The sequence below is a fragment of the Paroedura picta genome, chromosome 17 (genome assembly GCF_049243985.1).
Source record: "Paroedura picta isolate Pp20150507F chromosome 17, Ppicta_v3.0, whole genome shotgun sequence".
Lineage (NCBI taxonomy): Eukaryota > Metazoa > Chordata > Lepidosauria > Squamata > Gekkonidae > Paroedura > Paroedura picta.
The window spans coordinates 23293616-23321255 of NC_135385.1; the positions used below are offsets into that span (position 1 = coordinate 23293616).

At 55.8% G+C, this 27640-nt stretch overlaps 1 protein-coding gene across 5 annotated transcripts; it reads left to right on the forward strand.

Moving 5' to 3' along the window:
- The first annotated feature begins 268 nt into the window (after positions 1-268).
- SEPTIN12 (septin 12) lies at positions 269-27501 on the forward strand. 5 transcript variants are annotated; one of them, XM_077316106.1, is made up of 11 exons: positions 269-598; positions 6246-7568; positions 19088-19276; positions 21068-21193; positions 21403-21484; positions 21608-21745; positions 23287-23404; positions 23961-24056; positions 24542-24638; positions 25777-25828; positions 26457-27501. In XM_077316106.1, the coding sequence occupies exons 1-11, from the start codon at positions 544-546 to the stop codon at positions 26599-26601; spliced, it is 2421 nt and encodes an 806-aa protein (XP_077172221.1). In that variant the 5' UTR covers positions 269-543; the 3' UTR covers positions 26602-27501. The 5 variants fall into 5 exon arrangements, with proteins under 5 accessions (XP_077172221.1, XP_077172224.1, XP_077172223.1 ...); XM_077316109.1 differs by lacking the exons at positions 269-598; positions 6246-7568 and adding an exon at positions 11828-11946; XM_077316108.1 differs by lacking the exons at positions 269-598; positions 6246-7568 and adding an exon at positions 13290-13418.
- The last annotated feature ends 139 nt before the right edge of the window (positions 27502-27640 follow it).

Here is a 27640-nt window from a genome sequence, read left to right on the forward strand (position 1 = left end):
CCAGGGCAGGCCTCCCCTCCCCTTCCCCGGCTGCCAAAAGCCGCTCTGACTTTAGTCCCCCCCACCCCACCCCGGCCCCCTCCTGCGTCTCCCCTTTCTCTCTCCTCCCCTCATCTCCTCTTTCCGACAAGAAAAGGACAGGCAGGCAAGCGCAGCCAATGTGCTCGTAGGCAGGGCTGGGGTGGGGGAGGTGTTGGGGGGTTTCTTCTCCTCTGGTGGGGAGGAAAGGAAGGGAAGGGAAGGGTGGGCTGGCTTTTCCCTCCTCTGCAGCCAGCAGGGCAGGCTCTGGAGACGAGGGGCACGGAGGGGAGGGGGGGTCAAAGTGACTTTTAAAGGAACTTTTTGGGGGGCGTGTGGGTCTTGTTTTGTGCCCCGTTGTCCCTTTCCTGGTTGCAGCTTCTCTGTTCTTTCTCCCTGCAAAAAAGTTTTTAAAAAGTAGCTGAGGATCCAGAGAGAGGGGAACCACGCTGGCAACGGCTGACCGGAGCCCTCTCCCGCCCGGCCCCCCCTGGTCCCCAAGGGCGGCCCCCCCTCCGGGCCAAGATGTCCCAGCTGTCCGTCAAGGAACATCTGGACGGGATCCTCTCGGACTTTGAAGGTGAGCAAAGGGGCGTGGGGTCTTCAGGAGGGGAGGTGGCCCTCCAAGGAGTTGGTGTGGCTGAACGTGCTTTCAGTGCACAGTGGAGGGCCTGGGCTTGGAGCCAGAGGGGAGGGGTGTTTTTGACAAGGAGGCCAAGCCCCCCCCCCCCCAGATCTTACAGGCTGGGTGGGAGGTGTCAGTCTGCAGCCACGGAGCTGAGGACACGCTGGAACCTGTGCTCCCAGGGTAAAACTCTGCGAGACTTGCGGAAAGTTTCGAAACAAAGAGGAACGTGGAGGACCCGTGCCTTGGAAACTCACAGCCAGGGCTGTTTGGCATGGGTGTGACCCGATCCCGCTGCCTATGCCTCTCCAAGGAAGTTTCTAGTCCTCATGAGTGAGGAGGGAGGTCTGAAATGTCCGGGAGGGAAACTTGTGGGGTCCAGGAGGTTGTAGTAAGGCTTCGAACGGTGGGGAGGGGAATTGCGGGGTCCAACCCCCCTTCAGGGCCCTCCCCCAGCTTGCCGAAATCAGCATCAAGAAGGGAGAGCTGGCAGCCCTGCAGCTCTGCCCTAGAGGAGCCGGATTCAAGTCCAGTTGCCCCTTAGAGGCCAATATGATTTTTCAGGGAATGTGCTTTGGAGAGGAGTTTGGCAATTCGGTTTGTTTTCAGTGAAGGACATGGTGCCCTTTGCAGGAGGGGGTTTCGTTTTTCTCGGGGCAGAATTCGGGTTGCCAGCATCGGCGATGCACACCTTTTGGCTTAACCCCTGGCTTCGATTGCCTCTCTTGGGTCCTACCCAGGGGCTCTGCGTGTCACAGGACTGGAGTGGTTTGAAACTCTCCTTGTGTGATTTGGCACTCAAAAGTGGCTATTCTCTGCTATGGAGAAGGGCAGGGTTCATTTTCCCCCCCTGCACCACTTCCACCTTAGGAATTGGAATATCTCCCCCTCCCCGATGGGGAGTAACGAAAAAGACAGGGCCTGTTTGTTGCTTGTCTTTTTGGGCGGACAGGAGCCATGCGATGCTGTGTCTTTTTAGGGAATAAAAGGGATAAGGGGAAAAAAGGGGAAAGGATAACCAACAGGGCTCATACACGATGTGTCTTTTGCAGGAAGAAAACAGTACCAATATATTGTTGGTCTTTTTAAGGGAAAAGTTGCTACTTGTATGTCCCCCTCTGGGCTGTTTCTCTGGTTGTTTTGAGACCCAGAGGGGATAAAGAGACAAGCGTGGCTTGAGTGCCCATCTTTTCCCCTCCCGGACCTGAATGCTCCTGTGGGGCTGGCATTTCCGGTCTGGGAAACGTCACCAGCAAGAAGAGCCAAGGCAGCTCGCCTCCAACCAGGAAGGGTCAACGATAAAATACAAATAAGCCCAGGCTGGCCAATATACCACTGTTCTGGACACAGGCCGGGCTGAAATGCAGGTCATTCCTCCAGCCCTGCCCAAATATTCCAGCCCTGTTTGATCCAGGAGAAAAAGGCAGCCACCGGGCGCTGTGGAGGGGTGGGTGGGGTGGGGATGGACTGCTGACAATCGCCTGCTTGTCTCTGCCAAGACAGGAAGGGGGAAAGACGGAGGGGAGCTTTCAATTAGCAGCTGTCGGTGGGGCGGGCTCTCCGCTTCAGCATTTCACAGATAGTAATTAAGGGAAGGCTGGGAGCTGGACGTGCCAGGCCAGGTTCGGGCTCCCGGGGTACGGCCCTATGGAGGAGAGTCTGGGAAGAAGCCCCCTTTTGAGAGGGGATCCAGAGGCAGTGAGGCCAAGGGAAGGGGAGAGACCTGGGATCGTTGGAAGGGGACTGGGCAGATTGTATTAGAAAACGCAAGGTCCGGATTGTGTGTGCAGGAATCAAGAGGATACAGAGAATATCCTGCAGGGGGCATCAGAGGACATGCGTAATTGGCATAGTTAGATGAAGGTGAACCAGGCCTCTCCTCTCTCTCCAGGTTGGAGTAGGTGGGAGGGTGGCGCAGACAGATTTTAAGGGGGGCGAAGGACAGCAAAGGGAAGGGAATTCTCTCTGGAGCGCCAGGAATGTGCTAGCCCTCTATAATTACGGAGGTTCACCTTTGGGCCGGCCGGCCGGAGGAGCTATTTGAACGCTCCTGGTGGCATCGGCTAGGTTGGCTGGGCGTGAGTGGAAGATTGGACCCTTGTCTCATTGGGGAGGAGGGAGGGGAGGGGCCATTTGTCCTCCTGGCAGCAATTTGGCAGACTGGAGCCAAAGTGTCCCTGGCTGCGTGGAGGACAAAAAGACCATGTGTTTCTCTTCTCACTTCTTCTTTGTGCAATCCATCTCAGGAGTCCCAGAGTACCTGGAGCAGGGATGCCAGCCTCCAGGTGGGACCTGGAGATCCCCCGGGATTATAGCTCATCTCCAGGCAGCAGAGATCAGCTCCCCTGCTCAGAAGGGGGGGGGGGTCCTGTGGCCTGACACCCCACTGAAGTCCCCCTTCTCCCCAAACCCTGCCCTCTGCATGCTCCTCTCCCAAAGCCCCCAGGTTTTTCCCAACCCGGAGCTGGCAACCTTAACATGGAGCAATGTGGGAACTCCCTGTCGATTTCTTCCGAGAATCTGTCCCCTTCTTTCGGCATCACTGGCCAACTCTGATCAAGGTTTTGCGGCACGTCACACACCTGAGCACAGGAGAAGCGGCTTCCGACTGAATCAGGCCCTTGGTCTATCAGAATCAGTATTGTCAACATGGACAGGCAGGAGCAATCTGGGTGGAGGGCAAGCTAGTTTCATTCCAGCCGTCACCCAAACAGAGAAGGCCACAGTTTCTTACTCCCTTCCATGGCAGCCCACCTGTCCACCGAGCTTCTGTGCGATGTTATCCTGCTGGACCTCCACAACGACCGTGCGAGGGAGATCAGAGCAGGAAAGCGGGGCTGGCCTTCTCGTGTGAGCTTCGTGACCGTGTGTGGATTTGAACTCAGGCCTCCGTGGTCCTAAGCCGAGCCGGGAAATGTCTTCCTTGCCTTTCCTTCAAGGTTCCCCCTAGCAAAGAGCCGGCAGGACTAGCAGCCGTCTCAGAAGGGCCCGTCCAGCTGCAGGCTGCCTCTCTGCCTCCTGGCCCAGGCTTTGATTTCTGTCTGACAGTGATGGAGCCGGGGTGTCCCCCCTCCCTCGCCCTGGTTCAGGGGTCAGCGGGAAGCCGCTGGGGGTTAGACCTCGGAGGGCGAGGAGGAAGGGCAGAGGGCAGGAAGGGACGCCTCCTTCAGCCCTGGGGGGAGCTGTAAATGATACCACCAGTGACGGACAGGTCAGGGCTCAGGAGAGGGGGGAGTTGAGGGAAGGGGCTTAGGGCAGGGGCAGAGTGCGAGCCCCTCGGGCACCTAGCACCATGGCGGTGGAGAGACTTCAGTCATTTCTTGCTACTCAGACGTGGTTTTTGCTTTGTTACCCTTTTTACCTGTCCAGGTAGCCAGGTGCTCTGAAGTTAGCACTAAGTACGCCTCCTCGGTTCCGGTGGGACAGCAGGGGACTGGATCAGGGTGGAACCTGACGACCACAGGGGGGGGAGGCAGAATTAGCTGCAGAGATGAGCTTTCCCCTTGACATTCTGGCCTCCCTCCCCGAGGTCCTGCACCTGGGGGTCCCAAGGGGAAGACTCGGACCCACACCTTGCAGGCCGGCCCCTGAGAACCTGGCCCTCTTCCCTTTTGCCCCACCCCCTTGTCGCCACCTTCCAGGAAATGCTGACACGCACCCCACCCCCGGGTGCCGAAGCCACCCAGTCCCTGATCACGCAAGAGAACAGCCGATTTGCTTTGTGCTTATCGAGTGAGTCAACAAGGGGGAGCTTCAAATCTCCCTCAGACACTGGAAACAAAAACTGAGAGTCTTCACTGGGGAGAGATGGAGTCATGCGGGTTGATGGAGCCGGGAATGACATGTTTGGTGTTAAAAGAAAAAGAGCTGGGTTTTATTATACCCTGCTTTTCACGACCCGGAGGAGCCCCAGAACAGCTCACAAACAGCTTCCTCTCCCCACAACAGATGCCCTGTGAGGTCAGTGGGACCGAGAGAGCTCTGAGAGAACAGCCCAAAGAGAACCGGGACTAGCTCAGGGTGCCCCAGCTGGCTGCGTGTGGAGTGGAGAATCAAACCCAGTTTGGGGGAAAGATTGTGGGTGCCGTGATGACTCACCGGCTCTACGTCAGGGGCTGTTTTCTTCCCCTTTGCTGTGCGGATCAGCTCACTTGCGCGAGCGACATATGGTTTGATCGCCTATTCTCTCCCTTGCCTGCAAGCATATCCGGAACATTGTGCTTTGTTGATTCTCACAGTCTGTCTCTGGCCCCCGTGCTAGAATCTGAATCCAGGGGAATACTCCTCAGGGAAAGGCAGAGAGGGGTCGACTCTGGGAGTCTTACGCTCTCAAAGTGTTAACCGAACGGTCCTTTGGAAGCACGCAACGCTTGCTCTGGTCCAAATCGAAAGCCCACGCTTTCCCTTCTAAGGCCAAAAGCAGAAATCAGTGCGGGGCAGAGAAGAAAGCCGCAGTCCTTATCTCCGAAACCCTGAAGATTAATTTGAGGCGAAGGAGGATGCTGGCGGGAGCATCGGGGTGGGGAGCTGAGGCCGACGGAGGAGTTGGGAGACCTGGCCCATCCCAGCTTGCATTCCTGGCCTCTCCTCTCTCACGAACTTTCCTTTGCCCCCGAAGCCCCCGGTTAAACTGTAGCAGGGCCGGAGGGAGGGGGGCAGCGGTCTGGGGAGCCGGCTCGGATTACTCGGGGATGCCACTGGTGTGATCCCCTTACAGGCCACGGAGGGAGCAATAAAGCCCTTACTGTTTGGTGCCCCCAAGGGGAAGCGTTTGAAGCAGATGACATGGATACCGTATCGCCCAGAGATAAAATACGCCAAACAATTAGATGGAGGAGATTAGAGGCCTCCAGAGCCGGTCTGGTTTCCCCACAGGGAGCTCTCTCACACAACCCCGCCGTTCTGCAGAGGCCGGGAGCCCGAGACAAGCTGTCTCTTCCTTTCTTCTCCATTTTTGTATTGGACCGAAAGCCAAAACAGGGGAAGAGACGTTGAATCTGAGCTGCCCGCCCGCAAAGGAGCCTTCCGCAGCGACAGGCTCCAGCCGTGGAAATCCATCCCCATCCCGGTGGTTTTGGCCCCCTGCTAGATTGAAGTCGTGAAAACGGACAGGATTTGGGGGCTGTATGCTTTTGGGGGTCGCAAGGGCAGAAGAGAAGTCATGTTGGAGCAGGCTGAACACACTGGGTCTCACAGGGGCTATCTATGGCGCTGACAGGGGCTCATGGTAATTGTAGTCCAGGGGCACGTGGAAGGCAACAGTTTGGCCACCCCCGGATTCATAGTTCTATAAATGTAATATGCAGCTCAGTGAATGTCCCATGCAATGTAGTGCATAATTATAAGCTCTTAAGTCACCACCAACTCAAGGTGACCCCCGGACCACATGAATGTCCAGGTCTAAGAAGATCAGGGTGGTTTGCCCTTCCTGCCTCTGCGTAGCAACCTGGGCTTTCCTTGGGGGGGGGGGCCTCCCATCCAAGAACTAAATAAGGCTGGACCCTGTTTAGCTTTCGTGATCGGACGAGGTCGGGCAGGTTCAGACCCCCCCTGTGTGTTTCTAACCGCAGCCCTCTTCTTTCTTTGTCCTTTCCCTCTGCAGCCCTAAAGAGGTCGTTCGAGATGGAGGATGCGGAAGACGCCCCCGCTTTCTCGCCTTCCTCCCCACCCTGCTCCCCCATCAGCCCCAGCCTGCCTGGCCTCCTCCTGGCCACCGGCAACGGAGAAGGCAGGAGAGCGGGGGGCGCCGTCCGGCCCAGCTACCAGTCCCACCTCAGCCTCAGCTCCGAACCCAGCCCGGCCCACAGCCCCGTCCTCAAGGCCAGGATCGGCGGCAGCCTCTCCTTCAACCGAGGCACCGCCCACCTGGCCCGGGCCAACGGGAGCCCCCTCACCCGCGTCTCCTCCTTCCAGACCCGGCTCAGCCCCAACGGGTTCTCTTCGTCCTTGGGGCCGGGCAGCGACAACGAGAGCCTCCACAGCTCTTCCTCGAGTCTCGAGTGCCCGACGCCGGTCAGGAGCCTTCTGAACGTGACCCCGCAGCCCGAGACCCCCACCCTCGGGGTCTCCCAGCTGCCCAGTCCCATGCTCAAGACATTCCTCTCGCACGGCAGCATCTTCCACGCCGAGACGTCTCCCGGGCCCGTCCAGCCGGGCTCAGCGGTGTCGACCAACTGCGGCTCGTCGCTATCGTTGGACCTGCATATTGCAGAAGACCCGGGGACCTCCCCCAGCGCCTCCCCATCTTTAGCCGCAGAGCTGGCCGCCAGTGACCAAAACCGCCCGACGCCTTTGCCAAAGATCGGCGCCACAAAGGGGCCTCCCGTGCCGCCCTTGGAGACCGGCCGGCTGGCACACGTGCCCCCTGCCCCCACGGTTGCCAAACAGACCGTCAAACTGCAGAAGTTCCCCATCAGCTTGGATGGCTTGATTGAGAAGACGTCGCAGGCTGCTGCCACGGTTCCCACGCCCGAGTCGGCACCCAAGCCGTCGCCGAGGGCACAGATCCACGTCAACCTCGGCACCAGTCCCGGCTTGCCCCGGCCACTGGCAGAGATGCCCAAGGAGGGTAGAGCTGTTCTCGTGGGTGGTGGTTTCTCTTCAGCAAGCTCCGCATCCCCTCCTCGGCTAACTCCCTTCCGACTCGGCCCGCCACCTCAAATAGGGCCTTTTGGGTCCCAGCCGTCCTTTCTAGGGGCCTCCCTGATGGCCCCCACCCAAGGGACCCCAGTCGCAGCCAGCCCAAGAGAACACTGCCGTGCCCCAGCTAAGAGGTTCGACTCAGCACCCGGCCAAGAGGCACCCCGTTTTGAAACGCCAGCACCCACTTCTTGCGCCAAGGAAGAACCCATCACATCGGCAGATGGACCTCTGGAGGCCTTTTCGGAGAAGAAGGACGTAGAAAGGAAGGCCTGCTCGAAGGAAGGTAGGTGCTCATGAAACCAAAGAGAGATTTGCAGTCCTGCTACTTAGCCAAACCTTTGGCAGAGTTTTGGGAGGTGCGGAATGTGAGGTGCAGAAACAGGAATGCAGATTTTCAGTCTATTTGTGGCATTTTTATGCTCCCCTAGCCCTCTCTTATGTTTGCTTGTGAGGGCCACCGAGTGTCCCTGGATCAGTCAGTGAGCTTTGCATGGCTTGAGTGGGGATTTGAACTCAGGACCCATTCTGCACACATAGGATAATGCACTTTCAATGTGCTTTGGCAGCTGGATTTTCCTGTGAGGAACAGGAAAATCTACTTCTAAAGTGCATTGGAAGTGCATTATCTACGGTGTGCAGAATAGGCCCAGGTCTCCTCGCTCCTCAGTTCTGCACGTGACGTGGGAACCAAAACAGTCTCCCCCTACCTCACAGGGCTGTTGTGAATATAAAACGAGGAAGGGAGAAGGAACAGTGTGTTGCTCCTTGAAGGAAGGGGGCCTAGGACACTGGGGGAGGCTGTCAATTGCTTTATGGCGCGAGGGAAACTCTCGGCACATGCTCAGAGACACGTTCCTTCCTGCCGGTCACAGGGGCTCAACCTTTCTCCCAAACCACAACCGTGCAACCCAGGTTTGCTTTCTAACGTCCTCCTGGTCCCTAGGCGGTTGGATTTTAATTCCGGGCATGTGGAACAGCACGGTGGGGAAATCCTATCTTGCAACACCGTTGAACGATCCACTTGACACAAACCTTTCCTAAAGAAGGAAACAGCCAGCTGCGTTTCCTGGCATTCCCGGCCTCCGTCCCGGGACCGCCCCCCCCCCTACAAAGATAGCGTCATTCCCCTGCCGTTGTGGCTTCTGGCCGGGGCCCAGCAGCGTTGCTAGAAAGCTAGGCATTTTAGGGCTGTGAAGAGGCTTAATCCCCGTGGTCTCCTGGGACGGAGGGAGATGGGCTGTTTCACCCAGGACCCGGCCTTGGCTGAGGGCAGCCAACCTCACCGCCGTTTATTTTTCCTGGCGCAGCTCCTGTGCTTCTAAAAACTGGACGAGGAGCATTGACAGAGCAGGCTTCTTGGGTGGGCGCCGTCCGGAAAGGGGGACGTGTTTGTAGTCTGTCCCCCAGTCCTGGTTAGAACATACAGGCACATGGACGCTGGAGAGGGATAGATCTGTCTGCTGCCCTTGGAACATCACATGCGGAATTACCCATCCAAAACATTGGGAGAGGTGAATTTAGTGAATTATCTACAGTGTGATCTATTTTATCTACCTACCTATCTATCTATCTATGATGTATCCTATATCTGCTTATCCTGAGCAGCCTTCCTCCACTTTCCTACCCTGGAGAAACCCCTGAAACATTCTTCAGGCTTTGAGAAGCCCCAGAAGTTTTGGGAGGGGGCTGACATGACCCTATGTGGTCATCTCACCCAATAAATGTTTGCAAGATTTAAATATATATTAAAAATAAATTAACCCCCACCCATTCCGGAAGCTCTTCCAGGGCTGTCGGGAAACCCCAGGCTTTCACAAAACCCTGGTTGAGATAGCCTAATCTAAGATGTTATCCGTCTATCGTGTATTGCCCAGGGGAGGGCCAGAACCGGCAAACGGAGAGCGTCACCCCCATGACACAACCCCGAACCCTCCACTGTGAGCAGGACTCCCTGAGATTCCCACAGCAGTTGGGAAAGGGGTTTCCTTGGGAACGTTGCTGCTTTCGACCCAGCTGTTTCCCCTGCCGGAAGGAGCCATTCAACTGGGCTATCCTGTGTTGTGTGTCCAGCGCAGCAAGAGCCCGTGTGTGTGTGTGTGTGTGTAAGAGTGTCAGTTTTCCCCCTCACCCTGTCATTATTTTCCCCTCAAGTGCGCACCACACCCTTCCCTCCGCCTGCTTTTCGCTTCAGAGAAAATTGGCTCAGTTTTCAGCGCGTGCATGCATGTGGGGTGTGTGTGCGCATTGGGACATTCCCTGCATGCACGCATATGCTGCTGGGTCATGAGAGACCCTTTCCCTTGGGGTCAGCCACAGTTCCTCCTCACAGCACCCCAGGGTGAGACGAATCAGAGTCTGGCTCTGAGGGCCAAGAATAATAATTCCACACCCCGTGTCCAGCTGCAGGCCACGCAAGGGGGATTCTCCCCTAAATTTAGCAGAGGGAACCAGTGTTGGCAATCTCCATTTCAGGACACCGAATGGCCGCGTTTTCGAATTCCCCGTTGCACCCTGCAAAAACCACAAGCATGGCTGCCTTCACATCCAATGACAGTTGCCAACCTCCAGGTTGGGCCAGGAGCTCTCTTGCTGTTCCTATTGTGATGGGTTTCCCCTGGCTGCTTTGGAGGGGGGTGGGGTCTCTGGCAGGGTACCCTGCAGAAGGCCCTCCCCACTGTCCCTAGAGGCCACCCCCTAACCATCAGTTGCTTCCTCGCCCAACGCTGGCCACCCAGCCCCCCAACCCCCAAAGACCCCTTGGTGGTGGTTCCTTTTTGCCAAGGAAAGGCAGGTTGGGACACGTGTATTTCCGTAGCAGATTTCCAAGGCAGGGCTGTCGTTTTTGAAGATGACACAATGGTTTTGTATCCACGCCAGCTACAATTCGGGCCTTCCTCCTTCCTCCCCTCCTCCCTTGTTTGCTCCCCTCGATTCCTGGCTTGGAGACAGGCGCTGAAGTCTTTTGCCACTGCCGGCTCCCTACCCTGCCCTCCTCCTCCGCCTTGCAAATATCAGTCCGTGGCCCGGTTCCAAGATGCTCTTGAAAATGTTAACACCTCCCGGAGCACTGGATGGAAATGCTGTGTAACCCCTCCAGGTAGCAACACGACGGTTTCTCTGACTTCACCGGGATGTCTTCCCAACTCATTCCTTGGGAGAATCCGGAGAGGAAACCTTCCCTCCTCTCCTTTAAACGGGACTGTCAAAAGTCCTTTTCCTGGCGGGCTGCTCTGTTGGCAGGCCATTCCTGGACAAAAGGTTGGGGGGAGGGTGCAGATGCACAACAGCTGGAGTTGCCAACCTGTAGATGGGATCAGGAGGTCTCCCGCTGTTGTGGCAGATATTCAGGCCACAGACATCACCTCGCTCGGAGACAGTGGCCACTTTGGAACTCATCATCCTGGCCGACCTCGCAGGGTGGTTGTCGGGAGAGGACAGAGGAGGGAGAACACAGTTGGACCAACCGGGTCTCCGATGGGTATCAAGGAAAGAAGGAAAATGAAAGAAACAGACGGGCCTGATGGGGTTTCTTTCTGAGCATTGTTGGGGATTTTCCGCCGTCACCTGGGGAGAACTTGTGGCTCTGATGCACCCCTCGGCAGTTTTGCGTCAAGGAGGACACAGGAAAGAACATTTGATAAATTAGGAGACAACGACAGCACTTGTACCCCTGGGGTTTTTAAAGGCATCCATTAATCACTCTTCTCTGGAGGCCCTAAGCTCACAAACATGCCCACCATTTTCTGGAACGATAAACATCAAGGAGCACGACTCAGATTTTGGGCGCGTGTTTCGGGGTTTGACAGACAAGCCGATGATTTTCCCCTGCAGCCACGGAAGAATTTGGGCAATTCCTTCCTGGGCTGCCAATTCGACGTTCGCCTCTGTGAGTGTGTTTCGAGAGGGGAAATTGTTCCTGAGTATCTGCAGAGTGCCTTGGGGACCCTGCTCCTGGCACTGCAGGTTAGAGGCGAAGACCTTTAACAAAAACGAAATTGAGCGTTATTCCTCATGGTTTCTTCTGTGTTTATAGTAAGGGATGACTAATCAAATCAAGTACCCTTATCATTTTAAAAAAGAGAACCACAACATGATATACAATTACCAAAAGTGCTACAGAACCCGGAGATGAAACCATACAAAGTAAAGGATGACCATTTCGTAGGGATGCCAACTTCCAGGTGTCCCATGGAGAGGTCCCACCAGTACAACTGATCTCCCGATGACCAAGGCCAGCTTCCATGGAGAAAAGGGCTCCTTTGGAGGGCATCCTCCGTAGCATTATAGCCCTCCGCAGGTTCTGCCTCCAAAATCTCCAGGTGTCTTCCAACCCACAGTTTGCAAACTGAGAGGCACAGAGGTTTGCTGGCCAGGCAACGCACACTAGACACTGCTGTGTTTTCCAGGGAGCCAATCCGGCCGTCCTTCCCATCCCACCACCTCCTGAGAGAGGTGCATCGTGGGGCTCGAGGCAAGGCAGCCTCCCTTGGAGAGGATCCCCTTTGTGACATCATCGCTGCCTAGCAACCGTCGCCTTGTTGGCCTCGCCGTGGCAACCGCCTCCCTCCACCTACCGGTCCTCCCTTCTCAAGTTCAGTTAGCAGTGGATGGGCAAGCCGGTTCTTAGGGCCGGTGTTGGGGCAGGCCGAGAGGGAGAGAAGGTAAGGGGCAGGAGAGAAACAGGCAGATCCCTCCGCTCTGGGGCACGCACACTGGATCCATCCGTTGATGCTGGAGGCCTGCCGCTTTGTGTCTGCTGATTCTGCGGAGGGGACAGTGTAGGGTGCTCCTATACCGGTTGTCGGGGAGCCTGGGGGTTCGTTTTGGCTTCCGTTCACATCTCCCTCCCTTGTTTCCACCCCTGTCGGCTTCACTTCTCTTCGCCCTCTCCCTTAAGGTGTGTTTTGGGCTGTATGTGCCTTGGGGCAGGGACCTGGGCTTGCGTCCTGTAAAAAAACCCACACTCGGCATCATCACAGTGCAAATGCTTCGCTGGATTAATCCCTCTCCCGCATCCCTTGCGCCCAACCCCGACTGAGGGTGCCCGGCCATTCCTGGCATGGACCTGACTCTGCTCCTGCGGCTCACGGTGATTTCTGCCTGCATTAGGGAGCAGGAAAGCAGGAAAGCAGGCAAGAGTTTGGTCCCGCAGAGAAGAAGAAACGGCCGAGGCGGGAGAGTTCCTCGGCCCGCTGTGCCCATCTGTTCAGGAAGCAGGTGTTCCCTGGCAGCGGAAGGCCCCTTGCGAGGGAGCCGTTCCGCCAGATGGAAGGCAGGGATGTCAGCGTGTCGTCTTCAAGGGGGTGGGCGGTGCGGCACGAGCAAGCAAAAGGTTGCTCAGCGTGGGATCCGGGAGCTGCCACCTGGTCATTTTCGGGCAAGGGAGCACTATTGGTTTTAAGAACCTCACAAGAGGTCTGCTGGATCCGACCCATAATCCATCTAGTCCAGCCTCCTGTCCCACACAGGGGGGCAGCCAGTTCCTCTGGAGGGCGAACGACAGAGCAGAGAAGCCAAGGCCTTCGGAAGAACCTCAGAAGAGCCCTGCTGGATCAGCCCAGGGGTCCATCTCGCCCAGCATGCCATCTCACACGGTGGCCAACCAGTTGCTTGGCCTATGGAAGGTCCCGGTTCAATCCCAGCCTCTCCAAATATGAGGGAGGTGAAGTGAAAAATATTACCACCAACCTGAATAGACCTCAGTGGACTAATTCACTCTCAAGACAGCCTCCCACGTTCCCTTCTAGAGTGCCTGAACTTGAGACCCTCTTTCAGCTACCTCTGGGAGGCCGTGGGCATGCACACACCCACCCACCTCTGGAGCCTTTAGGAGAATCTCAAGCCAGGAGGGCCAAAGCCTGACCCCCAGCTCCCTACCGCATGCGCCGTGGGCAGCTTCGAACCCACACGCCCAACACTCACACACACACGGCTGCTGCTGTGGTCTCGTACTCTCTTGACACTTGGTCGGAAGAAGAACCCACAGGACGGGAAGTGCTAAGTCACTGGCACCACCCCTCCAGTCGCCCCACGGAAGCCAGCGCATGAAGCAGAAGCCGGGTGGGTCGGCTCTGGACGTCTCTGGGCCGGCTCCAGCGGCTGGACAGAGGGCCACTTGGAGGCACCACGAGAGGTAACTAGCATTGGACCGGTCGCTGCTTTTGCTGGGTTTCTTCCGCAGTCTGGGGTCTGCAGGGGAACGGAATCGGGTTCAGACAGCCGCTCCCATGGCCAGCCGCGTCCCTGCCGCGAGTCTGCTGTCGACTTCTCCTTCCTGCCCCGCAAACATGGAACTCTGTGCGGATCTGGGATGGACAGCCATGTCTGCCTATAGAAGCAGCAAAGCCAGGCCCATGGGCTAGTGGCAGGGTTGCCAGCCTCCAGCTGTGGCCTGGAGATCTCCCAGAATTACAGCTGATCTCAAGGCAATGATCGGTTCCAGTGGAGAGAATCCCCAGGTCCCACCTGGAGGGTGGCATCCCTATCCCTTCCTCCCTTGAGAGCCAGCATGGTTAAAGAGCGGCCAAGTAAGTCCTCAGACAGCATCTCCGCAGTTTGCCTCTCCTGTTCCCGAGCCAAGCTCTTTAGAAATCTCTCTCCCCCATCCCCTCTCCCCAGATCTGTTTTCTCCTCACATAATCGGGAGCCATGGCTGGATTCCCAGGGAGCCCGAGACGCTGGCCACCTCCGTGACACCAGGGGGAAAAGAGATCTTTTGTGAATCCCTTTCAAAAGAACCTGCCTGCTGCCTGCAAACCTCACTTCAGCTGTTGGCTGAGATGCTGTGGAAACGTTTTGCAGGCTAGCTCAGCCACGGAACATTCACAAACATTCCGGCCTAAGTGCCTGCCCCAGGGGGATGCGATTGACAAAATATGTTCTTTATATGTGAGAAGAAGAAGTGAGGGTGGGGTTTTTTGTTGTTGGTTGGTTGGTTGGTTTTTGCCAAGAGGCTGTTTGCAGCCTGGCATAGTAGTTAGGACGTTGGGTTAGGATCTGGGAGAGCCGGGTTCGGATCCCTGCACCGCCTTGGGTGCTTGCTAGGTGACCTTGGGCCTGTATTATCCTGATCTACACTGCAGGGTCATCGGGAAGGAAGGAAGGAAGGGAGGAAGGAAGGAAGGAAGGAAGGAAGGAAGGAAGGAAGGAAGGAAGGAAGGAAGGAAGGAAGGAAGGAAGGAAGGAAGGAAGGAAGGAAGGAAGGAAGACTATGAATCTCTAATATCCTCTGTCATCAACAGCCTTGCTCAGGTCTTGCAGAGCTGAGGCAGGATTCGATCTCGGGCCCATTGATTGGTTGCATCGGCAGTCAGATTCACAGAACCCTCCCCCAATGCCCCGTTCCAAAGGAATTTGCTCTCTTCCCTTCTTTAAAGCCCACCTTCCACAGCCGTGCATAGCAATGGGGAATTCTGTGGCAGGAGGGACCTTCCTCTTGGTCGCCAGCGATACGTCCGTGGACTGCAGGCTCTTTTCTGGCTCCATCCCAGCTTCCATCTCTGCCTGAACTTTTGGGTGCACTGCAGTCCCCCCTTTAGGGTTAAGGCCCTCAGGTGTTTCTTTATCCATCCTCTTCAGGCCGCACTGAGAATCTACAGCAGAGGAGCCCCGAATCCAGCCCTGCAGTCATACCCTGGGCTTCTCTCGTCTAAAGCTGCTGAGCGTGCGGAGAGGCTGCTGGCAACGGGGCAAACTTTTTCAATGGGGCTTGTGTTCCTGATTGGGGTGGGGGGGTGGGGGATCCTGGGAAAGGCGAGGGGGAAGGGAGCGCCGGGAAGACAATTACCATTCTGGTCATGTGTTCGAGGCAGCCGTTCTTCACTGTTTCTCTTGCGTGCTCCCAATAGGGGTGCTGGCCGAGGGGAGGGGGATTCCTCTTCCCCCAGCGCTCCTGAAGACGTGAGGACCGGGGTCCGGAGAGGTCTGCCTGCGCCTCGCACATGGAATTGGGGAGCAGGGGAGACCCCCTCGGCCGGCGTCCTTCTTGGGGGCTGAGAGAAGAGGTAGGGCCAGGGGCGAGGGGGTGGTGTGCGGAGAAGGAGGGGCAGGCTGGCAGCCGGCAGACAAAGAGCCAAAGAGGGAGACCCCAGCGCATCTCTCCTCCACCACCACAGCTTCTTGCCTGCTTCTTCTTTGTCCTCTGTCTCCGGGCGGGGGGCGATTCCCCAGCCACCAGGCAAGGGGCCCTCGTGGGATGGGGCTCTTAGGGGGCGGGCCAGGGATTCTCAGCAGCAGCCTGGTAGGGGCGAGGCACCGGCGCATGGCATGCACGGCAGCGCTGGGGTGCATCGAGAGGGGCTGGCCGGGGTCCCTCTTGTGCGTTTGCCATCCCCAGATTTCGAGGCATTTGACAGAGCCCCGGTAGGTGGACGTCCTTTCCCCATTCGTGGTTTTTTGAACCTGTAAGGCGCCTGCCCCTCCCTGTCGTTGTGAGTTGGTATTGTGAGACGTTGGTGCATTGACCTGCTGGGCAAGGGGTCCTTCTCTTTGGCTGCCGGTGTGTTCTGAGCTTGGCTGGTTCTGAGCCTGGCAGGTGAGCAGGATGGCCGTTCATGCCAGGGACTATTTGTGATTTGGGAAATCCTTAGCTATTGTCGGGGTTACCGTCTTCGTGCTCGTAGCAGCGCTGGCGAAAGGCGAGTCCTTTTTCTGGCCGTAGATTCGGGGGACCCATGGCTGGGAGGGAGTTGGTGCTCTGAAGCCACAGCCCCTTGGCAAACCCTTCCCCTCGTTCAAATCTCTGTTGTGTTTTATTCTCTCACCCGACCCTCAAAGAGCTCCGAGCAAGATATGTGGTTCTCCTTTCTTTTGCCTTACCTGTACAACAACCCAGTGGGGTATGTTCCTCCCCCCTCCAAAGCCTCCATTGGCTCCAGGGGATCTGATCTCTGCAGTCTGGAGACAAGATGTGATTCCAGGGGATCCCTAGGCCCCACCTGGAGGCTGGCACCCCAAAACCTTTACCCTGGGAGGAGATGGGGCCGCCTGCCTCTCCCAGCACTCAGCAAGTTGCGGGGTAAACTTTGGACGACATGCGAGATCCTAGCTCTTAGTCGCTAACCCCAAGCCCCTTTTCCCACCCGCCTGGGATTAAGGCCTCCCAGCAATATCCTTCCCGCTATGACATCCCCCCCCCAAAAAAAAACAGCCTGGCCGTTCAAATGGACCAGCCACTTTTGGCGTCAGGGGTGTGAATCTGGCCCTGGCGTTGTTCACAGAAAACCGTCAAGCAGACGGTGGCCTGGAGGGGCTCCTCGCCATCTCTGCTTGGCCAAAGTTTTGCATGCTCTGCACCCACACAAGCGCACACAGGAGGGGCGAGAATTTCCTTGCTGCCCAGACCAGACAGGGGTGGGTTGACCCCGGCCGTCTGCTGCTGTGGAAACAGATTGTGCAGGGCAAAGGAACGCCATCACAAACTGCTTTTCTCCCAAAATCTGGTGTGCTGGTCAGTGCTCGGGTGTCCTTTCGGGAGGACGTGGGCATGCCGTGCTTTTGGGAGCAGTTGCTTAACTTGCAACTGTTCCTGCTGACAACTGGCAGGCGGTCCTGAGATTTAGGGGGCAGCCCCTGGTTTTCCTTCTGGGAAATTTGGTGCTAAGAGAGCCAGCGTGGGGTAGGGGTTAAGAGAGGCGGACTCCGATCCGGAGAACCAGGCTTGATTCCCCACTCCTTCACATGCAGCCAGCTTGCCCAAGGTGGGTCTCTGTTTGAGATGCAGCCACCCTCTCCGAAACGCTGCTCAATTTCTTGTGGGAGCGGTCAGAGGGAGGCGTTTTTTATTTTTCAAGAAAAAGGGAACTGTTCCGCCGTGTTTCCTTAAGGCACGCTCTGGGTCGGAAACCAAAGCAGGGTGTGACCCAGTGAGGCAAGATCCCTTTTGAAGGGGAGAGGGGCGAGGCAGGGCCTGAATGTGGGTCTACCCCCTTGTAGGAGGTAAGCCGATCTGGGTAATGCAACGTATTGGGGGGAAAGAGATCCTGACTTGAGACTAGAGCAATTTTTCGCTTCTGCGCAGAGCAGGAAGTTAGCAAGCAGGGTTCCCCCACCACCCAAAAAAGAGATTGAAAACAGTGATGTGTTTTGTTTTAAGTCTGGATTTCTCACGGGGTGGGCAAGAAGGCGCATTTGCATTACAAATTCCTCTCCTCCGTGAAATTGATCTCACCCAGTGCTCCCCACTTTGTGGGTTTGGACCTAAATGTGGAAGGGGATCACAGGCTAGACCTCTTTAAGGCCATCCCCTTCACCCTCCTTTGGATTTTGGAATCCCAGATCTGACCCTCGAAACCCTATGTCACACAGTCGACCCCACCACCACCACCACCACCACGCTGCATAAACATGCTGCTCAAGTCAAATGGCACAACTTTGTTGCGAAAGAAAAGGAGTAACAGAAGACAAGTAAGGATTGGGCTTTCCTCTTTAAATGAGTCATGCATCCCTTTCTGCTAGAAACCAGGGCGCCAGAGAGAAATTACGGGTCAGAATCAGACTGCAATATAACACAAGTGCTGCATGGAGGAAGAAATGCCATTCATGACACATCACGCACAGCGTAATTTGGAGGAAAGGCCTTTTAAGCCCAAGGGGGCTCAGAGGAGCCTCCATGTCCAGAAGTAGCGTACCTGCAAACCCAGCTACCGGTCCATCACGTCGCACGTGGGCGACTGTCCAATTTCCTTTCTCGAGGCGCCATATATTGTGCGCTGGGCAGTCTGGCAAATATTTACAGTCTAACTTCCCACCCCATGCCCCCTTTCCTGCAAATCACGCTGTTTTCTGCCTGTGGGTCAGTCTGTCTAGAGGCGCCCCTCGTCCTGGGAAAATGTAGCCCTCCAGCAGAACGTCCCCCGTATCTGGGCACACGGCCAGCACCCCACTGTGTAGACCCTTAGAGTCTGGCCCCTCCAGGGGGGCTACTTATTCAGGCCCACTGGCTGCAGGGTAGCTTTCCCTGTCAGAGAACTTGCCAGGGGAAGAAACATGTTACGTCTCTTCATTCACTTCTCCTTCTCCTTTTGCGGCTCTCCCAGGGAGCACAATCCTGTCTTGTGTGTGGCCAGTGAATGCCTCTGATGGAGGGCTGTTACGGGGAGAGGGGAGGCCCCCATCTCACTTCCTCACTGTCTGACATGCCGAAAAAGGTCGAGGAGGGTTGGGGCTTTTCCCTTGTTTTTGCCGCTTTGGATGCACGGAATATCCCCCACCCTGGGGAACTGAGACGCAACTCTTTAAAAACCGAGAGTCCAGGGTGGCCCGCAGCATGTGGCCCCATCTGTGCATGCAACCGGGCAGCATCTTGCTTCGCTGTGACTCAAGAAGCCTGCAGGCACAGGAAAACTTGTCCCCACTGCGAAATCTGGTTGGTCGTCAAGGTGCCCCTGGGCTCAGATCGACAGGGCCACCCCCCTGGATCGCTCTCCCTGCACGCAAGGGCTGCAGAAGTCTGCTTCAGGGTGTCCAAAGAAGCGTGCACACGCAGAAGCAGAATTAAACATTCTTGGTCTTCAAGGCCTTAGTTGCTCTTCAAGGTTGGTAGATGGTCCTTAGGATCTCTTGTCATCCACGGACATCTGTAGAGCCCCAGTTTGCCTCTCCTGTTCCCCGTCTGAGACACCGCCCTGAAATCTCCAGTCGGGGATAACTACACTCAGGGGAAGTCCCCCGAAGTGGGCTGGGTTAGTTCTGCTTATTGGTTCTGGGAAGTTTCTAGTCCTGCAGGTCGGGAAGCCAGCGGAAGAGGAAGCTCCCAGGGAGGAAGCAGGCCACCTGGCTGACGATTTTCTCTTCCACTTTCAGAAAGCAACCAGACGCTGCTGCGGATCAGCATGGAAGACCAGCCAGCTCGGGCGCCGACGCCCCTGGGCGCCCCGACCCCTGGCCCCGGGGGCCGGGAGCTGTTTGGCTACGTGGGGATCGAGGCGGTGCTGGATCAGATGCGGATCAAGACGATGAAGATAGGGTTCGAGTTCAACATCATGGTTGTAGGTGAGCCCCCGATTTCTGTCCGCGTACTTCTGCTGAGAAACGCCTCGGGGAGTATGGTGGTGTCAGCCCAAGCATTGGAGGATGGGAAGACGGGAGAGGCTGTCCTGAATTCGAATGTGGCTCTCCAGATGTCCATGTTGGCTAGGGCTCACTGTGGATTGAGGCTGGTTCTCCCATTCTCAGGGAACGATTCTCTGGCTCATTGTGGGGCCCGAGTTCAGATCCTCTCTGCCTCACGGAGGCTCCATCGGCCCGCTGTGCTGTAGTCACTATCATTCTGAAGAACCTACCTTGCTGGGTTGTTGTTTGGACAGACCCCTGGGTGTCGCCCTGAACTCATTCTATCAGAAGGGCAGGACTTCTTAAAAAATAACATAAATTTTATTTATGTATTTATACCTCACCTTTCCCCCCCAAGTGGCTCGTGCCATTCTCCCCTCTATTTTATACTCCCAACAACCCTGTGAGGTAGGCTAGCTTGAGAGATTCTGACTGGGGCACGGTCAACCTGCAAGCAGGGATTCAAACCCGGGACTCCCAGACCTAACGCTCTTCACTACTCAGTGTGCCAGAATGCCCCAAATGCTGCAGCACGTGGCTCCCCTCAAGCCTGCGCCATTGTAAACAAACTAAGATCTTAGTCCTTCTTGTGGCAAAGGGACGCTTGGAACAGCCTGCTGAGGATTTGTCCGCTAATGAGGCTTCACTCCTGCCCTCCTAAAACAAGCCGATTCCTGCAGCCAAGAGCCAAAAGGGAAGCTTCTTCCTTCCCTGTCATTTTCCTCACTTGGACACCCGCCACCGCCCACCCTCCACCCCCCCTGGGCAGCCTTGGTGCAGTGCCAGAGGGGTCGGGGGCAGCACTGGCCAATTAGGAGCCAGGGACGGGGAAGCCGAAAGCCGTCCCAGCTGTGACTCCGCCGACCTCTTCCTGACAGCTGCACATCTGGTTCCCATCAATCCTGGGAAATTCTGTGTTTTTTCCCCCCACCTCTCCTCTCCAAATGTGGACAAGTTTGACGTTTTGTGAACTTAAAAGGGCGGGATGCGGCTGTGTGGGACAGAGAACGGAGCAGCCTGAGATAGGGAGAGGAGAGCCCCTTGCAGCCAGATAAGCCCTCCGTGGGGAAACCTGGTGGTAAACAAGCAAGGAAGGAGGCCCAGCCAGCAAACAGAGGGTCCCCCCCCCCCTTCCATATAGATATACTTTGAACTGACACTGTTTTGTTTCATGTGCATGAGATAAAGTCTGCTGGAGATGGAAAAAAGTACGCTGGGTTTTCCCGTGTTGGCCTCAAAAGGCAAGACATGTCCTTTTACCTAAAAGGGAGATAAAATTCTGTGTTGCAAGCTTCTGGATTTCACAGTAAGCTTCGTCGCGGGGGGAATACAGAGAAGAGTAGCATGTTTGAACGTTTAACAGCAGCCTTCGTCAGAAAGATGTGAAAGGATGCAGAATTCCACCGGGATTCTCGATCTTTATCTCTTTTGCACTGTGGGAGACTTTTCAGGAAACTGTAACGGATCTTGGGCTACCCAGAGCCAGGGGTTTACGAGGCGAGGGAGAAGCAGAGGTGGTTGGCCATGGCCTTCCTCTGCAGAGCCTTCCTTGGTGGTCTCTTTCCCAAGTACCGACCCCGCAACATTAATTTTCAAAGTGTCCTGAGCGATCCTTTGATTCACCGGCCGGCCTCCCTGCAAACAAACAATCCTTAACTCAGTCGCTTTCCCACCTCCCTGGTCATCGCCGGGATGGCTTCACATGGTCCTCTTCTCTTCTCCGTCCCCTAGGGCAGAGCGGGCTGGGAAAGTCGACCATGGTGAACACGCTTTTCAAATCCAAAGTGAGCCGCAAGTCCTGCCCGGGGTACGAGGAACGCATCCCGAAGACGGTGCAGCTCCTTTCCGTGACCCACGGTAAGGACTGGGAAGGAACGCTCCTGCCGGGGAGGGGGGGTCAAACAGACGGCCTGCGGTCCAGGGCTCTTTTCCAAGCCACACCCCACGGATCACCTTTATTTATCGTCACACGACGGGGGTAATAATAATAGCTGTCTTGTTTTGTTTTGATATTGGCTTGGGAAAAAGTACTCCATCTCTAACCGCGCCTCCTCTGTCCCCGGCAGTGGTCGAAGAGAAGGGTGTGAAGATGAAGCTGACGGTGACGGACACGCCGGGATTCGGGGACCAGATCAACAATCAAAACTGGTACTGCACCGTAACCGAGGCAACGGCCGGCCATCTTTGTTTGGAAAGGCAGCTCCGCCTTGACAAACATGAACGTCTCGCCCCAACCCTCTCTCTCTCTCTCTCTCTGCCTCTCCCTTGTAGCTGGGACCCGATCCTGGAGTACATCAACGAGCAATACGAGCGCTACTTAAGGGAGGAGATTCTCATCGACCGCAAGCGCAAAATCCCCGACACCCGCGTCCACGCCTGCGTGTATTTCGTGCCGCCCACGGGGCACTGGTAAGTCGCAGAGGGGGAGACCTTTCCGCGTCCGCATCTAAGGAATGCGGCTCTGCAGAGGGACTCAGGGGCCTCACTTTTCTGCCGTCTTCACTGGAGTGTGCTGATTCCCCAGGACAGCTGCAAGAGCCCGGTGGGGAGAGCTAAAGCCCCTCTCTCTGACCTCCATGAAACCGATGACTGCTCCTTGTTGGGGCTCTGGAGATTTCACTTGGCATCGTTCTCCATCGCCGTAAGGGCTGGAACCGTGTCGGGTTTTGGTCTGGAGCCGGCGGAACGGCTTTGACCTGACTCAGAGCGCCCGCCGAAGCCGGTATTGCCTGCTCAGACCGGCAGCCGCTCTCCAGGGTCTCAGGCAGAGGTCTTCCCCATCACCTTTCACCCGGTCCTTCCTGACTGGAGATGCCGGGGATTGAACGTGGGACCTTCTGCATGCCAAGCAGAGGCTCTGCCACCAAGCCATGGCCTCTCTCCAAAATCCAGCTGCTTTAGGCTGAATCACGCCATCGGCCCATCCAGTACTGTCCACTCAAACTGGCAACAGTTTTTCAAAGTCCAAGATCTGAGGTGTTCCCACCAGCCCTGCCTGGCCTTTTCAACTGGAGATGCTGGGAACTGAACTTGGGACCTTCTGCGTGCCAAGCGGAGGCTGTTCCCCTGAGCCATGGTCTCCCCTGAGGAGGAAGGGCACCAGCCACACTCGCAGGGAAGATGCAGAGCTGGCCCTTGGCTCCCAGAAAGGAACCCCAATTCACACCAGGCTCCCCTCCTCCTGTGTACCTTCCTTGTCATCCGAGCCTTCGGGTTTCCGTGGAGAGGCACGCCGGGGCGGCTGGAAAGGGCTCGTGCCTCACGTTCCTCAGTCCGTGCCAGGAATCTCTGTCATTTTTAATTAAAACAAGCCCTTCTTGATCGTTCCGAAGGAACGGCCAGCAGGTTTGCTCTCCCTTTGCCTCTGCCCTGCCTGGGGAGACGTGTGGGTACAGCCGGGTCTGTTCACCGCTTCGGACCAATTGTCCCACAGCTGCTGCGCCTGATTCGACCGCATGCAAAGACAATCTAACAAGATCCAGGAGGAGGATCTTTGAAAAAAGAATCCAGAGCTTCCTGGTGTAACTATGCTAAATGCACATGTCCTTCACCGCCCCCTGCAGGACATTCCCAATATTCCGCTCCATCGTGCCCATTATAGATCTTGTCTGTTCCAACAAAAAGAACCAGGCAGCAGGGGAGGGGTAAGGCCCAGAGAGCAACTCCTAACTTGAGGAGACAGTCCTGACCTCAAGCAGTAGGCACAGTCAGGTGTGAAGCCAGAAAGGACACAGCGCTTGGGCCTAAAGATGTGGGGCGCTGTCAGATCGATGAGGCATTGAGCCAGGCATGCTGGAAAGTGTCCAGGTCCCTGCCAAGGGCAGCTGGAGGGGGACTGTGGAGATGAGCTGTCGTTCCGGGGGGATCTCCGGGTCTGCGTCTGGCATCCCTGGGTACCGCTGTGCGGCTGACATAACTCCTGCCCGTGGCATCTTCCCTTCCCCCCGCAGGCTGCGGCCCCTGGACTTGGAGTTCATGCGACGGCTGCACAAGATCACCAACGTGGTGCCCGTCATCGCCAAAGCGGACACGCTGACCCTGGAGGAGCGGGCGGAGTTCAAGCAAAGGGTAAGGGGGCCGCCCCAGATGTCTTGTTCAACCGGCACAGAGTGATCATGCCGCCCCCAGACTGTCCCAGACGGCAGGGAGGGGCTTCCTGCCATGGAAAGAGAAATAAAACCCCTTTGCACGTAGGAAAGCCAGCTGGGTCCGCGAGATTTCCTCCCCGTCTCGGCCCTGCATTTTGGTTTTACGAGCAGAGGGGCTTTGCATGCCTCTGAGTATCATTCGCATTGTTCTTTCTGGTCGAGTCCCAGGATGGCTTTATCAGATCCTCTGCCATTGATGGGAAGTGGGGCTGTAGCCGTGGGGTAAAAGAGGGGAGGACCAGTTCTTGGTGGACTATTTGGGGGGGGGGTGTTCTCCGAGCATGCTGAACTTTCGTACCAAGCCAAGACTTCTGGCCTGTCAGCAGTGTCCAAATTGTGGCTCTCCAGATGTCCACGGACTACAATTACCATGAGCCCCTGCCGGCAGGGGCTCATGGTAATTGTATTCCGTGGACATCTGGAGAGCCACAGTTTGGCCACCCCTGCTCTAGATGACCGTTTTCCCCTCCTCTCAGATCCAAAAGGACTTGAAGGCGCACGGCATCCACGTTTACCCCCAGGAGGAGTTTGACGATGACTCCGACGACCGTCTTTTGAATGACAAGATACGGGTAAGTGAGGGCAAACCGGGCAGGGGAGGAAGGCTTATCCAGAACTGCTTTTTTTTTGCACGGACACAGAAGTATCCCCTGCTCTTTTATTTTTGTGACCGCTTTTGACAGCGCTGGACCTGGCAAGGGAAGGGAAGGAGGCCACCGTTGACCCGTTTGGGCTTCAGTTGCCCTCACTGACCAAATCCAGCTGACTGCATCCTGTCGGGACAACATCCCATTTGGGGTTGGGTCCCTGATTGGCTGGAACGGGCCAGGTGACTTGTCCAGAAAGGAAAGGATGCAATATTCAGGGAGAAGGGTGGCCCCAAAACAATTGAACTGGGGTGCAATGCCATGGAGTCCTCCCCGCAAAGCAGCTATTTTCTCCCAATCTCCATCATTTGGCGATTAACTGTAATTCCAGGGAATCTGCCCACTTACAAGTGGAAGTTGTAACCTACAGTAACACACCGGAGTCAATAACCCACTCTCATCCGATTTAGGAGAAAATCCCTTTTGCTGTGGTGGGAGCGGACAAGGAGCATCAGGTGAACGGGAAGAAAGTCTTGGGCCGCAAGACCAAATGGGGGACCATTGAAGGTAACCGGTTGACCTTGGGCCACTCACAGTTGTCTCAGAGCAGTTCTCACAGAACTCTCTCAACCCGTTGACCTCCCAGGGTGTCTGTTGTGGGGATCAGAAGGGAGAGGAGTTTGTAAGCTGCTTTGGGACTCCTTCGGGTAGGGAAAAGCGGCATATAACAAAACAGGCCTTCTTACTTCCTCTCCCTGCCCATAGAAGATCAATTCAGGAAGAATTCAGGGACAACACGTGACCAAACAAGAAGTCGCATTACTAGGTTAAGAAGCAGAAGTGGTGAAACCGTGGCAGGCAAAGAGAGAAGTTGCAAAATGTCAGCAGGCCGTTTGCTGAACAAAACCTGTTTTTCTGGAGAGCGAACCAAATAGCACAAAATATTTGGGCAAAACTTTTGCATGCCCCAGAACTCTTCGAGAAGCTGAAGGTTCATAGATATATTAAATGGGAGATCTGTCAAAGGGCCAACAATAGGGGGAACGTGACAATCGTATTAATAAAACTTGAAATTTGCTTTGAATGTCATGATAGATCAGGGGGTCAGCGGAAATGAGGTGTATGCCTGAAATGTACCATCTAGTGGCCGTTGTATAATGGCGAGCCCTTGAGGATGATATTATTTAGTAAGTCTGTTCCCAGGTTAATTTTGTCCAATTGACGAACCTTGACCTTTGGCAGAAGGTAACGGTAGTTTCCAGATTGCAGGTAGAGCCACGTCGCAGGTAACCAAAACAAAACCCTCAAACAAAAGCCAGGCTTTGTGAGCACCAACCGAAATGACACAAAACATCGCCTGACTTTACTATCGCTATTTCTGCCGTTTTAAGTCTCAAATCGCTAAAAGACGGACATCAGCTTTCCTGTGTTCACTAAACATGGGCATCTGCTGCCCTCTAGTGTTCCACAGGCTCCTCGCAGACCTTGCTCCCGAGACATTATTCTTACTTATCTTTTATTCATGTTATTTAAAGTTTTCCTTTCTCTCTGGGATTCGAGGCAGCCTACAATGGCTGAGTCTCTACCACAGACCGCCCTCTGCTGGTCATTCCTCCCAACTCTCTCTTACGGTTGCCGACGGAAGGCGCTTGAGGTGTTTCCCACCCGAGAAGCTCACCCGTTTTCTTGTCTTCTTCTCTTTCAGTGGAGAACCCGGCCCACTGCGAGTTTCCTCTTCTGCGGGACCTGTTAATCCGGTGAGCTGTGGGGAGGAACAGACTTGGAGGAGTCTAATTACTCAAACGAGGTTGGGGAGTCTTTCAGAACCAACGCTCAGGAGATGGGGCATGGGTGGTCATTCTTATGCTCCTTCCAAGTGGTGGAAGCCATGCCGATAGAGAAGAACAGTGCCCCAAATGGACGGGCCCAATCATCTAGCAACTGCTCCTGTGTCAAGATCTCCTGGTGGCCAGGATGGCCTTCCTTCCTGGGGGCTTTGCGGAGTGAAGGGGCATGGAGTGATCCTCAAAAACCATCTTCAAGGGGCAAGGACGGGATGGCAGGAATGTCAGAGTTGAGTCCCTGACAGGAGTCACAGACTGGGTGGTGGATAGTCAAAAGGGGGTTGTCAGGAAATAGGAATTAGGTTGGGTCCCCCCCCCCAAGAAGTCTGAGATCCGCAGGTCATGGGGAGCCAACCTCCCCCTTGGGTGGTCCCAATCCCTTTGAAGATCTGTTAGTGTCCAGGGGACGCTCCAAGATGTTGACCTGTTGGCTCATCCCATGGTTCTGGTTTGGTGGGGAGGAGACAGCCACGGGGGAGAGGGGTGGAGCGGCCTGTAAGGTTACCTTGACGCGACCCTAACCTCTTCTGTCACTTGTCAGGTCTCACCTCCAGGACCTCAAAGACATAACCCACAATGTGCATTACGAGCGATACCGCATGTACCGCCTCAACGAGAGCAACCTGTCGGCCAAGGGTGGTGAGCGCCGGGGCTCGGTCAACGGGGAGCCAGAAAGTCACCTTTGAACCGCAGGAGGTGGCGCTCCCTCCCATCTGCAGCCTTGTCCTTTCCCCTACGCTGTGGACGTACTCTTTTGTCCTCCTGAGCCCAATCCCTGCAGGACGTTTCCCCCGCCTACCTCTTCCCCTTCCCCTTCTGAGAATATGTAGCCTCTCTGATTTTGAAACGGCAGCCAACGAACTGGACACTTTTCCCCTTCTGCCCGTCTTCCTTCCAGGTCAATGCCTTGAGTCAGAGGGACCCTTCAAAGATGGGACCATGAAGCCATGAGCTCCCCTGGGTGTCTCACTTGATCCTTTTGCCTGGTCTCTGGCTCCCCCAGGAAGATCCTCTCCTTGTGATCCTCACCGGGGACAATCAGTTTGGCTTGGCCTCGTTGAGATTTTCCCTACCCTCTACCAGCAGCTTCTACCCTAGCGCCCGACACCGTTCTTGCCCAGGGTTAAAGGCCTTTATGCTCACTGCTCACGGAGAACACCCAAGAGCAGTGGAAGGGGCCGTGCCGCACGATGCTCGTAATTTCTCCAAGTCCCCGGCGCTGTTTCTGCGTTTGGTGTGTGTACAGTGGCCATTTTGCTGCTGAGACAATTTTCTGATGTGCTTCTTGGACTTAGACCAGTTCTTTGGACTTCTCCCCCAGACACGTAAGGATTTGGGATCAAGGGCATATCGGTGAAAACTCCCCAGCAGGACGGCCGAGGCCAAACTGTGACAATCAGAGACTCGCTGACCGGAAGGCAAAATTCCCTCTGCGCATCTCTTACTCTGGAGGGGATTGGGATGTTCCTCAGCCTGACCCCTGATGCAATATGTGAGAACGGCCCGAGGACTCCTGCGATGATCTTGTTGCTTTGGCCCAGATTCTCCAACTCCAGTTGACACATTAAAAGCGAGGCTTGGAGGTTTTCGGCCTGGTGTGTGTCGAATCCTTCAAGACAGGGAGGTGGTACTCTTTAAAAGCACGGCATGGCAGAAAGGACCGCTGAGTGTCCTATTGCTGAACCCAAGGATCCGATTGCTGTAGAAATTGCATCGTTGATGGCA